The 16,999-nt window shown below is 37.4% G+C and overlaps 2 protein-coding genes across 3 annotated transcripts in view; both read right to left on the reverse strand.

Annotated features, from left to right (window-relative positions):
- Positions 1-16,999, reverse strand: part of Ift74 (intraflagellar transport 74) — an 85,616-nt gene that overhangs the window by 57,474 nt on the left and 11,143 nt on the right. The window contains exons 1-6 of one of the 2 annotated variants that reach the window (XM_028773302.1): positions 15,093-15,243; positions 12,555-12,689; positions 7,981-8,116; positions 5,187-5,235; positions 2,738-2,836; positions 2,499-2,559 (exon numbers count right to left, since the gene is read on the reverse strand). In XM_028773302.1, coding sequence (XP_028629135.1) covers positions 2,499-2,559; positions 2,738-2,836; positions 5,187-5,235; positions 7,981-8,116; positions 12,555-12,674 — 465 coding nt within the window. In that variant the 5' untranslated portion in view covers positions 12,675-12,689; positions 15,093-15,243. Of the gene's footprint in view, positions 1-2,498; positions 2,560-2,737; positions 2,837-5,186; positions 5,236-7,980; positions 8,117-12,554; positions 12,690-15,092; positions 15,244-16,999 lie in introns of those variants that run through there. The other variant, XM_028773303.1, reaches the window with a different exon arrangement.
- LOC114625951 (NADH dehydrogenase [ubiquinone] 1 alpha subcomplex subunit 3) lies at positions 1,827-2,152 on the reverse strand. Its single transcript, XM_028773307.1, has one exon. The coding sequence runs from the start codon at positions 2,150-2,152 to the stop codon at positions 1,898-1,900; it is 255 nt and encodes an 84-aa protein (XP_028629140.1). The 3' UTR covers positions 1,827-1,897.

Below are 16,999 nucleotides of genomic sequence, written 5' to 3' on the forward strand. Positions count from 1 at the left end.
TTTGTTTTGTTTTTTTGAGAGGTCTCACTATGTAATCCTGGCTGTCCTGTAACTTCCAATTCAGACCAAGCTAGTGTGGACCTCAGAGATTTGAGTGCCTCTGCCTCTAGAGTACTGGAATTAAAGCACTGTGGCAGAATTTTGTTTTTGAGGAATGTCTTTAACTGTGGGATTCTTTTTGGCTTTTTTTTTTTTTGTGGGGAGAGGGTTGGTTTTTAGTAAATAAAAGTTAAACTAGTCAAAAAAACTAATCAAAATAGTCAAAAAGCTACTTAGGTATAGTTGATGATAAAAACTAATAAACCTTATTATTATATTTATGACATTGTAATCTATACTTTATATTTTAAAATGTAATACTTCATTTTTGTATTTGTAATATAAATTAGTGGTAGTAAGACCTAAAATACCTGAATGGTAGATATATATCAGATCACTAATTAACTTCTTTCCATTCAACAAATATTGGTTCTTTAAACCCATAAATAGCATGTTTTACATGTTAATATTTTTAATTATTTTAGTTTTTAATTTATTCTTTGACATTTTTTATTTACCTAACACGTTACAACAAAGTAAAAATATTTAATACTTGAGTATTTTACAAAATTAAGTTTTCTTTAAAAAAAGAATCTCTGATTTTCTCATATTTAAAATAGAACATGAGGTGCTAAAAAGATGGCACAGCAGTTAAAAGCATGCACTGCTCTTACAGAGGATGTGAGCTCAGCGCCTTGCACCCACATCAGGCAGCTTTAACTACCTATAGCTCCCAGTTTAGGGATTCAACACTCTCATCCTCTTCTGGCCTCTGAGGGTACTTGCAGTCATATGCACACACACATATACACAGAATTAAAAGTAAAACAAGATCTATAAAACAAATAAATAATATTATAATACAGAACATAAAGAAAGTCCTAATTGATATTGGGTTTCAAAGTATTTGTTATAAACTACGGTGCTCAGAAAATTTAAGAACTGCACCATACTCTAATTAGCAACATTTCATTGGAAAGTATTAACAATACCAACTAGTTGTATCATAATTTGCCTAATCAACAGTCGAAGACAAAAGCTAGCCACTTCATCAACTCAAGGTGCCTAATAATGTACCTAACAAATTAGAAGAAAATTCTGATACTAGGACTTCCTTGGAGGTAGTATCACTGGAGTAATACTAAAGTGATACTGGAGTGATAAAGGACAGGCCAGTGTCAGCATTACCAAGATGACTGTCCACAGAGGGAAACATCCTTCATGAAACTATTTTTATACAAATACTATACTTTGACGGAATGTGCACAAAATTAAACATACAAATGGAGGTAATCTGTATGGTACAAAATTATTTAAGTTTCATGATGACAGCACTCCATAGCATCGTAAAAGGTTTTTAAAGCAATGAAATCATTCATAACTAATAAATTGTAATGCTTTTTAAAAATTACTATTTAAGTATTTATAGGAAAAAATCTTGTATATAATTTATAAATGCCTTTAAAGGGGATGGGCAGTGTGCAAGATGGCTTAGCAGGTAAAGATCCTTCCTGCTACAGCTGGTGACCTATATTTGATTCCTGTCTAGAAGAAGAGGAGACGTGAGTCACACAAGTTGTCCTCCAAGCTCCATGAATGGGTCTGGAGGTCAGATATAGACAAGTAAATAAATAAACAGTAAGTAAAATAAATGAATTGCAAAATAATTTTTAAGATGCAAACAAAATTGGAAGAATTCCTATTAATATGTTAAGCCAAGTTATTTCTGGGGAGAGAAATGAAGGAGAAATAAAATAAAATGGGTAATTTAATTTCTGTATTCTTTTTTTTTTTTTTTAGTTTTTACATCTTTATTGGAGAGCAACAGGGGAGGGGCCTCTTCCATCAGCATAAGCATTCATAGGTTCTTCAGCCATTCCAAGCTTGGACCCTGAGGATCCTGTGGGTGGCTGGGCACATCAGGCATGTTCCCATCATCTCTCACAGGCACTGGGTAGCTGTAGGGTGTGGCCTTGTTGATCATGCCAGCATACTTGGTGTAGGGGCTAATCATGGGCATAGTTACAGCAAGTCCCCAGACAGCGAAGGATACCACTAGCACCGGCTCTTTCGCCCAGGCATTCTTGAGGAAGGCGGAGATTCTCCCGGCCATCTTGGTCTTGGCGGGGACAAGGGCACCTAATTTCTGTATTCTTAAAGTCCCAATTTTTTACAAGAATAAATAGAATGATGTATTATTTAGTATTTTTTTAATTAAGATTTATTTTATAAATGTGAGTACACTGTCACTGTCTTCAAACACACCAGAAGGACAATATTGGGTCCTATTACAGATGGTTGTGAGCCACCATGTGGTTGCTGGTAATTGAACTCAGGACCTCTGGAAGAGCAGTCAGTTCTCTTAACTGCTGAGCCATCTTTCCAGCCTCCTAAAAAATATTTTTAGGTATCAAGCAAAAAAAAAAAAAAAAAAAAAATTAAGAGAAAAAAGGCAATACCATGTTGTAGTCTGCTAGTTGTCCTTGAAAGTCTTTAATTTCAACAGCTAATGTCTCTGCCCTATAAACAAAAACAAGTGCATTTATAAATACATAAAGAGATTAATATTAAGAACTGTATGGACTGTGTATACATATTCAATAAATTATGTTCATAATACTGATTGAATACTGAATTGATATTCAGAGGTATGCATTCCTAATAAAGATCCTGTTGTTTTAACTGTAAGATTACTCACCTCTTTTCATATGACAAATACACTGAATTTTCTTGGTTGTACATTTCTATTTCTTTTTGAAGCTTATTAATTTCAGTTGTAAGTTCACTTATTTTGCTCCTAATTGAAAAGAAAGAAAAACTTCAGCAATGCTTCTAACTCAGAAAAGATTCCTAACAAACTTTTCATACATGTATAACAATATCAAATTCATTTACAAAGAATAGTTTCAAGGAACTTATGTGACTAAGAATGGAAACTATCTCATCTTATTCCATTGAGCAAATGAGAAAAATAACTGGCATAGAGTCTCCATTCATTAAGAAAGATAAACAGGCCAGGCACTATAGTACACACTTTTGATCTCAACATGCAGGGGAGGCAGAGGCAGGAAGGTCAATGTAAGTTTGAGAACAGCCTAGTCTATCAAGTGAGTTTCAAATCAGCTAGTGTTACAGAATGAGACACTGTCTCAAAAAATAGAAGCAAAACCAAAAACCAAAGGAAAATAGAGATACATCACCAGGACAGCTAAGGAAAGATATTAGGTGGAGATAAATTAATTTATTTTCTTTATAGAGGGATTAGGGGTAGCTAGTAGGTAAGAACAGGGTTCATTTCCCAGCACCCACATGGCAGCTCATAACTATCTGTAACGCCAGTTCCAGGGGACTCAATGCCCTCTTCTGAGTTCCACAGGCAAAGGGGATATACATGCCATAATTTCATATATGCATGTATAACATTCAAACACATGAAATTTAAATAGTATATTTCTTTTAAAGTTCTTCATTTAGAGATCTTATTAAAAGGCCTAAAGCCACACATGGTGGCACAAACCTTTAATTCCAACACTCAGAAGGCAGAGGCAGATAGATCTCTGTGAGTTGAGATAACCTGATCTACATAGTAAGTTCCAGGACAGTTGAAGCTATACAGTGAGATTCTGACTCAAAATAATTACCCAAAAAAGGTTTAAAAATTAATTAAAATTAGGGCATGCTTGTAACAAATGACCAAATACATACATAACTTCTGTAATAATTAAGGTATTATAAATATATCTTTCTTAATACTACAATCAGTGATATTTCAATTATATGAATATACTTAGAATAACCCTAAAAAAAGCATAAAAGATTATTATTACTTCCTGAAAAAAATGAACATATCATCTGAATGTCTGCATTCCCTCTAAAATTAACATCAAAATTTAATCCTCAACTCAACAGTATTAAGAAATTAAGTCTTTTACCAGGTATAGTAGCACAAACCCTAAATCTCAGCACTTAGTATGCAGAGGCAGGCAGATCTCTGTGAGTCTGAGGCGAGCCTGGTCTACAAAGTGACCAAGACAGCCAGGGCTATGTAGAAAAGCCCAGTCTCAAGCCACTCTACACACATGCACACACGCACACACGCACACACACATGTGAAAAGAAATGGAGTCTTTCAGTTTCTAATTAGGCCATGAAGGCTATTTCATAGATGTCAGTGCCTTAAAAAAGGACTGGAAAGGGCTGGAGAGATGGCTCAGTGGTTAAGAGCACTGACTGCACTTCCAGAGGTCCTGAGTTCAAATCCCAGCAACCACATGGTGGCTCACAACCATCTGTAATGAGATCTGATGCCCTCTTCTGGTGTGTCTGAAGACAGCTACAGTATATTCATATATAATAAAAAAAAAAAAAAAAAAAAGGACTGGAAAGAGCTATATTGTCCTTGTTTTTCTCTTTCATGATGTAAAGGTAAGACAAATATGCCAGCTGTAAGGAACAGGCTCTAAACAGACACCAAACCTCCTAGCACCTTAATTGTAAGATTTCCCAACTTCTATAATGTATGAGAAATACATTCTTGTAATTTATAACTTAGCCGGTCTTGAGTATTTTATTGTGGCAGCAGAAACAGACTGAGACAAAATGTATAGCTTGCATACATGAAACTAGCCTAAGGGCTAGGAAGTCAGCTTAGTTGGTATCGTACTTGCCTTGCAAGCACAAGGGCCTGAGTCCAATTCCCAAAAACCCATGTAAATCAGCTGGGTTTGATGGCCCATGCTTGTAATCCCACCCTGGGAGGCAGGAGCAGGAGGATCACTGAGGTTCAAGAGCCAGCATCCTACCTAGTCTCCTTAGTAAGCTCAAAGGTAGCAAAGGGATCCTGTCTCAAAAACAAAAGTGAATGGTGTTTGAAAAGTGACACTGAAAGTTGTCCTCCTGCACTCAAATCCATCCATATAAGTGTATGAATTATCAGTCCAGACATGTATACCACAATACACACATACATGCACCTCCCTATACCAACAAACTTTAATCTAACTGTATTCTCATGCAGTTCAGTCTATTAACTAGAAATTGTGTTAGAATACAAAATTATTCTTAGAATTCAAAAGTAACAAATTATTGTAATAAATACCATAACTAAAACTCCAAGGTCATGCATTAAAAAAAAATAGTTTACATACCTAAGAAGTCCAAGATAGTAAGATTTGTCTAAAATTTGCCTCTGGGGACCTAAAAAAATGTTTTTGATGTGAATATTAATAACCAATATAACAAACAACAAATCCAAAGCACAATCACTATTCTATGCCACTGTTCTCAGACCTCCCTCATGAATGTCTCAGTACATAATATGGAGAACAACTGAAAACTAGTATCCTAGAATCACGGCATAAAGGTGGCTGAACTTAGACCACAAAGATGGGACTAAAAGCAATGCTGTAAACAAACAAGACTCTCCAACTGACCTAGACTCTTGGGGTTCTCAGAGTCTGAACCACCAACCATACATACACGGGCTGGACCTAATCCTCCCCCAACATATGTAGTAGATATGTAGCTTGGTCTTCATGTAAGTCTGAAACAACTAGAGTGGGGCTATCCCAAAAGCTATTGCTGGGCTGCCTTGTCTGGCCTCAGTGGGAGAGGATGTGCCTAGCCTCACAGAGATTTGAAGTGCCAGGGTGGGGGGCATACCCAGGGAAGGAGGCCCCACCCACTCAGAGGAAAAGGGGAAGGGAGGATGGGGGAAGGACTCAGGGGGTGGCCAGGAAGGGGACAGTGAGCGGGATATAAAGTGAGTAAGTTAAAAAAAAAATTAGACTTAAAAAAAAAAAAGAAAAAGAAACAAGACTCTGGTCTAGAGAAATGGCTCAGTGGTTAAGAGTACCTCTGCTTTTCCAGAGGAGCCAAGTTCAATTATCAGCACCCAAACTGGGCAACTCACAACTGCCAGTAACTCTAACTCCAGGTAATCTAGGAGCCTCTTCTGGCTTCCATGGCACTGGACTTCTGTGCACAAACCCACACATACAAAATTAAAAAAAAAAAAATAATAATCTTTTGAATCTTTTAAAAAAGAAACTAGTCACTACAGGACAGGCTACATAGAAACTTGACCTCCCACATATAGATACACACATATATACACATCATTTTAAAATAATAATACAATATTTTTAAAAGGAAATTAGTCACTATAGGGCTGACTAGCTAAATAGAAACTAGACCTATGGAAGCCTAGAACAGAGCAATACAAAAGGACATTTTTAAAAATGTTACTTCATTATCATTAGATTGTATGATGTGTGTGGGGGATACATGTGCCACAGCATACATATAGAGGTCAAAGACATAATAATTGACTTACATTTTTACATTATTGATAACTAAGCAAAAGCTTCTAAATAATCAATGGTTTTTGTACTTAGTAAGCAATACGGTATTATAAAAAAATTAAGTCTTCTAGAAGGAATGCCATACGACTAACATGCAGTGGTTAGGAAGGTTAGGAAGTGGTTAGGTTAGCAAGTGGCTCAGTGGGTAAAAGTCCTTGCCACACAAGCCTGACGACCTGAGTTTGATCTCGGGAACTCAGAGTAGGAAAGAATCAACTCTAGAAAACTGTCATCTGACTTTCACAGCTGCACTATGACACGTGTCTCCCCAATCCCGTGTGTGTCTGTCTCTGTCTCTTTCACATACACACACACACACCACCACCACCACCACCAACAATAATAATATAATAATAATAATTAAAAAAATTCAGTTGTCCCTTGGTATAAAAAGGGAATTGGTTACCAGACTGCAACAGACATGAAATTCGGGGATGCTCAAGTCGTTAATAAAGTTCTGCAGTTCACATAATGTGTGTATGTTACCTTACACTACTTAAAGCCATCCAGAGAACTTATAATGTCTTATCACTGTTGTTATATTTATTATTTTAATTGAAATTAACTTTGTAACTCAGGATTATCTTTAGCCCTCATAAATCATTAGCCACAAGAAAACAAAAACTAAAAATTTTAATCATTGTTTTATTTGGCTTAAACATGACACTGACCAAATTCCTGAAATAAGCATAATATAATAGGTTTAGGTATATAACTTAGTAGTAGGTCATTTGCCTACTATGCTCAAGGTCCCAGGTTCTATCTACAGTACCATAACAGAAAGGAAAGAATTTGCAAAACTAATTTTAGCCAAGTATGATAACATCAACACTTGAAAGAGCTAAAGTAGGAAGACAGGAGTTCAAGATTATCCTCAGTTGCATAGAGAATATGAAGACCACTATTTTCTAGACAATCTCAAAAATAAATAAAAAAAAATAAGTTATTATGCCTTAGAGAGAAGCATGTCAGTCTTTATTTCCTTTCCTAATATAATGGAGAAAAAGCAGTAATATTTCTTAACTCCTAACAAAAGTTTTAATAGTATCATTTCAATTTTTATTACAGTAAAAATTTTAAATTGTATGTATATGGGTGCATGCCATGGCCCATGTATGGAGGTCAGCGCACAGCCTATGGGAGCTGGTTCTCTCCTTCTGTCACATTGGTCCTGGCATCAGGAGCCTTTATCTGTTGAGCCATTTCACAGGCCCAGTAAGTGTGATTCTAAGTTGAATGCTATTAAACAAATTTCAAAATATTTTTATATAGTATCAAAAATCTAAATTTCAATAATCAACTTTTCTTTAAATCTCTTCCAGTTGTAGCAAAACTCCATGAAGAAGATCAAAGTATGTCATATATATATATATATATATATATATATATATATATACACACACACACATAATCACGTAACTTTCTAATTCACAATGTATTCCACATGCATTCTGTTATCTAACAATTTTATAAGTCAAAAAGTAAGAACTACAAGTTACATTTATTAAGTAGTTCTCATTTATTAAGATGTGCTATAATATATTTATACAAAATATATTTATCTTCATGAAATAAATACCTTTCATGCCAGTCTTCATCCCACTCAAGCCTTGTTGGGTTACAGGACGATCAGCAACTTTGATCTGAGATGACAAAACTCCACCAGTCCCCAGGGGACCACCACGAGAACCTGGTCTTGCTGTTGCTGGTGGCATCTAAATGACAAGAAAAAATTCACTTGGGGCTGGAGAGATGGCTCAGCGGTTAAGAGCACTGACTACACTTCCAGAGGTCCTGAGTTCAAATCCCAGCAACCACATGGTGGCTCACAACCATCCGTAATGAGATTGGATGCCCTCTTCTGGTGTGTCTGAAGACAGCTACAGTGTACTCATCAATAAAATAAATAAATAAATATTAAAAAAAAAAAAAAAAAAGAAAAAATTCACTTTTATTAAACTAGGAAAAAAATAAACGTTATATATCTACTAGGATAACATTACAAAGAGAAGTTTTATAAAAATTAAAACTCTACAAAATTGACATGTTCAAGGCCAGCTTAGACTACATGGCAAAAAGCTACCTTAAAAAAAAATTTTTTTTTAAGGCAGGTGGTGGTGGCGCACGCCTTTAATCCCAGCACCTGGGAGGCAGAGGCAGGCGGATTTCTGAGTTCGAGGCCAGCCTGGTCTACAGAGTGAGTTCCAGGATAGCCAGGGCTACACAGAGAAACCCTGCCTTGAAAAAAAAAAAAAATTAACATGGGGTCAGTTAGATTAAGGGCACTTACTGCCTGCCATACCTTTTGATCTACATTTGATTTCTGGGTCCTAGATACTAGGAGAGAACTGACTCTCACAGGTTTTCTTCTGACCTTCTCATGGGCACCATGGCATGTGCCTCCACTTCCACCCAGAAAAATAAATGTAAGGAAAAAAATAAAGTATTATTATTTCTACATAATAATATCACAGTCAATTTTCTCCTTCATAGAATCTGGTGTTTAAAGCATTATTATAATGAGTATATATCATCTTTAAGATTAGGAAAAAGAAAATTTTCATTTTGAAATAAAAGTACTATTTCATAGCCTGAGGAAAGACACAACTCTCTTCTTGTCAACTATACAGCACATAAAGTCATGGGAAATTATAAAATTATAAAGTATACAAAAATTATGACAGTGTTCCAAAATCTCTCTGCGACTTGTATCTTCTTTATCCTTTTTTTTTTAAATTTCTCTCTGCCAAAGACTAGTGTACAAAAGCAGATTTAATATAGGGTAGAAATTTTAAATTATTAAATTTTTATCTTTTTTTTCATTTTTATTTATTAGTTGGAAGCCTTTAACACTACCAAATTACCTACTACCTAATTACTCACTTCTTAAGGGACTCAGAGAATTACTTGCATACTATTTAGATAAGTTGCCAACAATGGTACAGATTCCAGAAACTATGCTGAAAAAAACAGGAACAATTATAATTCAAATTAAAAAGTTCAGGGCTACCCACAATGATCTTTAGGAGATACAGATAAGTCTTTGCTTTGGAAAGTTTCTAAACAATTCTTTCTTCTTGTTTAAGCAGGCAGAATTGGGAGAGCTTTCTCCTTTCTCACTTACCAGATGCAGTATAGAGGAAATTAAGATGGGATAAAGTGTGAGTACATGTATTCACTTGGAAGACTATTCAAAAGATACTACTGGAAGGGGCAAAAAAGTCAAAAAATATAATATTATCCTGATTTTGAATCAGACCACAAGCTACATATGCATATGTGGTTTTGTGTCTGTAAATGCACAGAAAAGTCTGATAAGATACATACCAAACAGCTGACCATGCCTGGAATAAGAAGCTCCCCAGTCAGCTACTGTTTGATTGTTTTACAACGAACATCACTCATTTCAAAACCACAGACATCACACAAGTAAAGTAGATGGCAAATAGGAGTTGGGCAATAAATTTTCAGATTACTTTTGCAAGTATGTAATTAACAAGCACCAAATGCATCAATATCAATTATTACTAGAACAAAAGAAAAAGATACAATATATAAAGACTTTAGAAAATTATTTACATCTTAGATTATGATATAATATCATTATCTTAAAGTCTAGATAAATCATAAAAGTTTGGGGGGGAAAATGCTGTTCTTCTTTAAACACAGGACTCAGTATTATACTTCTTCTATAATCAGCCTGTTATTGGAACTTGAATACCAGAGCTACATACTTTCTCAGTTACTCAAAACCAGATGTATAAACAGAGAAAAAGGTGGGTTTTTCTTTCTTTATTTTCTTTTCTGAGACATAGCATTGCTATTGTCCAACCCTGGCCTTGATAGGACCTTGCTACTCTTCCAGAATGACTAGAACCTATGTAGCTCAGTCTGTCTTTGAATTTATGGTCTTCCTGCTTCAGTTTCCAGAGTGTCTTTGCTCTCCATTTCATTCTAACAACATGTAAAATAAATCTTTAAATATTATAATAATGAAAATGTAATCATCTTTGTAGGTTATTATTTATCTTAGAATGATCAGTTTATAAACTTCATACTTTTTCAAATGTGGTGCTTCTCCTACTGACTTAGTGATTTATACCACTATCTTATCATTTTTTAACTATTTTTTCTCAATTTCTGTGACAATCAAAATTTTTTATTAATATGTATTTATATTTGGCTACTATTACATCTTTGCTTCTTTTTGTTCTTACCATTCTAAATTATTTCTAACCCAATTTATAATTCTATTCTTCCCTAGTACAAAAAAAAAAACCTCACACAAAATTTTACTTGAACATGAGTTTATAACATTAATCTAGAACAAACATACATATTAGTAAAGTTTGTTTTTTCATTTTAAGATTCTAAATACTCCACTCCTAGGCATATACCCAGAAGATGCTCGAACATATAACAAGGACATATGCTCCACTATGTTCATAGCAACCTTATTTATAATAGCCAGGAGCTGGAAAGAACCCAGATGTCCTTCAACTGAGGAATGGATTCAAAAAATGTGGTACATTTACACAATGGAGTATTACTCAGCTATTAAAAACAATGAATTCGAGAATTTCCTAGGTAAATGGATGGAACTAGAAATTATTATCCTGAGTGAGGTAAGCCAATCACAAAAGAACACACATGGTATTCACCCACTGATTATTGGATATTATCCCAGAACCTTGAAATGCCCAAGATTCAACTCACAGGCCACATGAAGCTCATGAAGAAGGAAGACCAAGTGGGGGTGATTCGGTCCTTCTTAGAAGGAGCAGCAAAATACTCAAGGGAGCAAATATAGAGACAAAGTGAGGGACAGAAACTGAAGGAGGGGCCATCGGGAGACCATTCCACCTGGGTATCCATCCCATGTGCAGTCACCAAAGGTAGATGCTGATGTGGAAGTCAGGAAGTGCATGCTGATAAGAGCCTGATATGGATATCTCGTCAGAGGTCTTCAAGAGTCTGACATATTCAGAGGCAGATGCTCACAGCTAACCATTGACCTGATCATGGGGTTCCCAATGGAGGAGTTAGAGTGAAGACCATTGGAGCTGAAAGGGTTTGTGGCCCCATGAGGAGAGCAACAATACCAACCAACCAGAGCTCCCAGGGTTTAAACCACCATCCTGGGAGCACTTAGGGAGGGATCCATGGCTTCAGCTGTATACGTAAGAGTGGAGGGCCCTGCTGGGCATAGGTGGGAGAAGAGATCCTTGGCCTCATGAAGGCTGGATGCCCCAGGGGGTGGGAATTTGAAGGTGGGGAGGGTAGGTAGGGTACATCCACAGAGAAGCAGGAGGAGGGGTGAGGGGATAGGGGGTTCCTGGGTGGGTGAGGGATGGGGTAAGGGGACAACATATGAAATGTAAATAAAACATCCAATAAAAAAAAAAGATTCTGAATACTTATGTGTGTGGTAGCAGTCTGTAATCCTAGCTCTAAGGAGATTCTGAGTTCAAGGCTAGCCCAGTCTGTATTAGGTGTCTCGGTGTCTCGGTGTCTCTCTCTCTCTCTCTCTCTTTCTCTCTCTCTTTTTCTCTCTCTCTCTCTCTCTTTCTCCCCCCTCCCCACCTCTCCCTCTCATTCTTGCTCTGTGTAACTGTGGCTATCCTGGAACTTGCTCTGTAGACCTGACTAGACTGGAACTCACAGAGATCTACCTGCCTCTGCCTCCTTGATTCTGATTCTTGTCTATTTTATCTCATTTGATTTAGAGCCTAAAACACACCACACAATTTTAGTTGTAATAGCTTTACACTTGCCTAATATGTACAAGTCCCTATGTTTGATCCCAGCACCACAAAAAATAAATTCTTACACCTTTAAAATATGATTCTCAGTCAGTATAATTCCTTGATAATGGCCTTATTCTTCCACATTGCATTTTTACATCCTTCCAAAACATTTTGTTTTTTTGGTTTTTCGAGTCAGGGTTTCTCTGTGTAGCTTTGGCTATCCTGGAACTCACTCTGTAGACCAGGCTGGCCTCGAACTCAGAAATCTACCTGCCTCTGCCTCCCAAGTGCTGGGATTAAAGGTGTGTGCCACCACCGCCCGGCCAAACCATTTTCATACAATAATACTGTTTAAAGAATAATGGAACAATAAAGTAAAATCTGTTACCGCAGATTCCCAACTTACTGCAGTTGCCACTCGAACATTGCCAGATGGGGGTCTTATTCCAGAAGGAGGCCTTCCTGTTAGTCCTATTCCACCCCGAGAAATAGGGCGAGGGGCTGAAGATTTGTGATTACTGGCCATTGTTCACTTTAACCACTGTTTGGAAACAAACAAACAAACAAACAAACAAAAAATTCAATTTTCCTTTGAGGTCTCATACACCAAAATACTAGTAGTTCATTACAATCTTCTTTCAAACAGCCAGTTCAAGATAATTTTTCTTCTTGTACACTGCCATTCTCAGATACTCCTCAAGTCAATATTAGCTTTAATTTTACTCAAATTTTATTTTAATAGGCCATTTAGAACTATGGGATTGGGGCCAGTGAAATGGCTCATTTGGCTGGAAGCACTTGTCATGCAAGCTTGGTTATTCAATCAACAAGAAGTACTTGTCATGCAATCCCTGGGACCCTTGTAAAGGTGGAAGAAGAAAACTGACTACAAACTTGTCCTCTGACCCCACATGCACACTTCAGTATGAGCTACATTTATTACAATATTCCTTCTTTAATATTCCATCTCTGCAAAGGCAAGGCACTCTTAATTCTTCTTGGTGTATACAATCCTTAATCATGTTCCCATGTGTTCCTATCACTCTCATCAAATAACTTGATTTCCTAGAAATCTGAGAAAATTAGGACATAAATTCCATCACCTTTAGAGCACATAAACCAAACTAGTACATCCTGCTCCAGTATCAACAGCCATCCCTCTCATTTGAGAGTAAACTCTATTCTGTTTGGCCTTCTTTGACCCATTATGTTTCACAACTCCCGTGAGATATTAGCCCTACTGCTGCAGCTATCTTTAAAATTTACTTTTTTCAATCTCTTGTCATGTTCAATTTTTTCCTAACCAAAAAACTAATTCGTCATGCAAACACCTCTAACCTGTGCAGAAAGTCTTCCTACCCAGCAGCCTGTTCCTACTACCTCCTAGATTTCTACCACTGCATTTAATGCCCTCTGTCAATATTACAGGGATGTAACATCATCTGTTTATGTATTCCTTTCCCTTGAGACCAAGAATTAACTCATATCTTTAATCTTCAGCATCTGAATCAGTGGCAAGCAGAAACTAGTTTGTGTATCTCTTAATATCCTCCCATACAAAGGCATTCCCAATTACAAAAATGTCCTATATTTGGGCTCAGAAAGTAGCTTGGTAGTAAAGAAAATACATATTACCTCAACCATCCTCCAGCTCCACTAAGAGAAAAAAATTGAGTTGTCTTCAAAAAAAAGGATAAATTTTGGGGAAGATATATATGTCTAACTTGACTTACAATTTTAATTTTAAAAATAAATCAGGTATGGTGGTACATGCCCGTGATGGAAGGAAGGGAGAGAGAAGGAGGGAAACAGTTACTATGACTGCAAACAAAACATCCATTGACCTGTTCTACACCTCAAGCTCAGCACCTTGGCTTTTCTTTGCATCAACTTCTACAATCTTACACACTTTAGTTCCAATTGTAGTAAGAGTTCATAATAAAACATCTACAATTCTATCATTTAAACTAGGCACCAATTCTGAATGTTCACTTGTTGACTGAAATTTTCCATTTGGACATCTACATCAGTATCTCTTCATGTTGGGGAAAAAATATCAACCTTAGAATTTTTCTATTCCAAGTATCTCCGTACCCCTATGGTTTTGAACTATACAGAGACATCAACAGTATTTTGGCAAAGGAAGGTCCTATGGTGAAAACTCAAAAGAAGTAAACAACAACAAAAAAAAATCCAGTAATCCTAGCACAATTAATCACTGTTACTCTAGCTTTCCTGTTAACTTAGGAAATGTACGAGATTAAAAAAAAAAATTACCACTGCATTACTGTAGTGAAAAATGCCTAATTTATGTTAGACCCACTTGTGTTAAGAGAAACGGGAGGTGGGCCCTCATAACAAATATATCCCTACCTCTGGGTTCTTCGACCCATATTCACATCATCGCGGAGGAAGGCCAGTACTCACACAATCTCTGATTCCACAAGGATTAAGGAAGGATACAAAATCTACCTTGACAGTAACCACTACATAAACTTGGCACACAATGCCTTTGGGAAGTATTTTCTCGTCTCTAAAACAAAAGTGTGGCCAGGAGTCCTTATTTTGCAGAGTTGTGAAGTTTAGTTCTTACATGGAAAACATCTCGTTGTTTTGTTTTCCTTGTTATTACTACCATTATCCTCCCTAAGCCAACCACCCTGACTTGTATTAAGCGAAAAGTTGCTATGTCCTTCCCCTGTAGCCGTCTGACGGCCCCCGCCTTCAGAGCAGTGACTTTTCTGGGGCGTCCCTATCCTTCCCCGGGTTGGAGCATCCTTTCGGTCCAGGCATAGTGTGTAACTTTCCAGGCCGAGCCTCCAACCCCAAGTTACAGAGCAGCCAAGAGCCCACGAATTCGGGTTTGTTCTGTTTGGAGAGAGTCAGGGTCGCCACAGAACCATAACTCACGAAGAGAGAGGGCGCGGAAGCTGAAATTTCTCACCTTGCCTGGCGCGAAGGGGGCGCCGCTAGGACCCCGCGACACGAACTTCTTTTTGAGGAGTCTACTCGAGCGTCAGCCCCGCATCTCACCGCTCACCAGTGCACAGCCTGGACGCCAGGCCGCAGAGTCCCGCGCGACGTCGCGTATCCTAGCAGCGGTCACCGCGCGGAAAGCACCCCCTCGTGATTGGACAGCGCTGCGCCTCAGATCCCGGTACTTAAAGGTGGGAGGGGAGGGTCTCGCGAGAGTTGAGGACACCTCCCTTCTTTTTCTCTTATCCCTTTCTCAACTCACTGCACACTTTCTTCAAAAAAGTCTTTAACACCTGAATTCCTTTTTTTTTTTTAAACCTAAGTAACTTGTAAGAGATTTGAATGCCCTTAAAACAAGGGCGCTCGCTTCTAAATCACTGAGTAGCCCAGAGTGATACGTATCTCATTGGAATTATTCATGGTGGGAATTTGGGGTTTTGTTCGTTTTCTTAACTAAACGTTTGATGGATTTCTTAACCTACCCAGGCCAACTCCTCTATAGGAAACAAGAGTGACTGCAGTGGTTCCTCCAGTCGTCTTTAATAGTGGAATCTGAGTTCATTGCTTGCTAGTTCCAATGCCTATGCTCACACCAAGAAAATAAATGTGAACCGTAAGGAACACATAAGGGGTCTATTTATTCAGGAATGTCAGCCCTAGTAACTATATCGAGGTTTTAAGATTGAAGGTTTATCAACAGCAAACTGAAATCTTTATTTAAAAAAAACCCACCTTGGAGTCTGTTCTGCCTGATTCCTTAATAAAGTTGTTTTTTTTTTGGGGGGGGGGGCTTGTTTCCTTGTTGTGTTTTCTAATTTTAGATCTGTTTATGTAGCCCTGCCTATACTGGGAACTCCTTATGTAGATCAGCCTGGTTATATAGATCCTCCTGCCTCTCCGAAATACTGGAATTTCGGACCACCATACTCAGCTTCTTAATAAACGTTTCTGCTTTTAGTTTACACAGTTTCTGTGCCTTCCAGCTAGGAATTCTGACAGATGTAACAGTTCAAATTGGTAGGACAGGTGTTCATGACCCGATTTTAAATAGACTAAGTAATTTGCTATCAAATCCTTTGGGTAGTCAGCAGCGTTCCTGTATCTTTTATGTGATGAAAATAATACAGAACCCGGCATCTCTTTAATAGCCTCTCAGCTTTCAGAGGGAAGGGGATTTACTTTATTTGACTCTGGTCATTTTCATTTTGTCTCTGACTGCTTTTGTGTGGTACTGGATGCCAGGCACTGTCCCACTCACTGGGCAACCTCCACAGTCCGAGATTTTTTTTTATACAAACTTACTTAGGCTGCATCAAATAAATCAGTACTTTAAATGTACACTGTGTCAAGTTCTTTTCTGTCTGAAGACCTCATCTCCTCAAACTGTAGATCATGAATCCTCATGGGCTTTAATTGAATGTGGGGGTTCCCCTCAAATTTACAATAGTAAAAACTTTCTGAATTAAAGTATAAACAAATGGTAATGAATCAGTTGTCGGACAACACTCACCCTTGTTGCGTCTCATGATTTCACTAAAGCTTTGGTTCTTAAACACATGTGCACTCTGCTGTCCCAATACAGTCATAGCACACCAGTGCTAGCTGAAACACCGTGGTTCAGAGTCCAGGCTATTGTAAAATGCTATGACTTGCAATGTTTTTACTATATAATTTCTCTAGTCTTTTTTATTTCATTTTTTCTTTCTTCCTTTCTTTCTTTCTTTCTTTCTTTCTTCCTTTCTTTCCTCTCTCTCTCTCTCTCTCTCTCTCTCTCTCTCTCTCTCTCTCTTTCTTTTTTTTTCAAGACAGGGTTTCTCTATGTAGTCTTGCCTGTCCTGGAACTCACTCTGTAGATCAGGCTGGCCTCGAACTCAG

This window comes from Grammomys surdaster, unplaced genomic scaffold (assembly GCF_004785775.1).
Source record: "Grammomys surdaster isolate TR1022 unplaced genomic scaffold, NIH_TR_1.0 225, whole genome shotgun sequence".
In the NCBI taxonomy this organism is placed as follows: domain Eukaryota; kingdom Metazoa; phylum Chordata; class Mammalia; order Rodentia; family Muridae; genus Grammomys; species Grammomys surdaster.

What these genes read in the sequence shown, in the direction of transcription:
- LOC114625951 (XM_028773307.1), bottom strand. Translation starts at nt 2,152, where the DNA reads ATGGCCGGGAGAATCTCCGCCTTCCTCAAGAATGCCTGGGCGAAAGAG.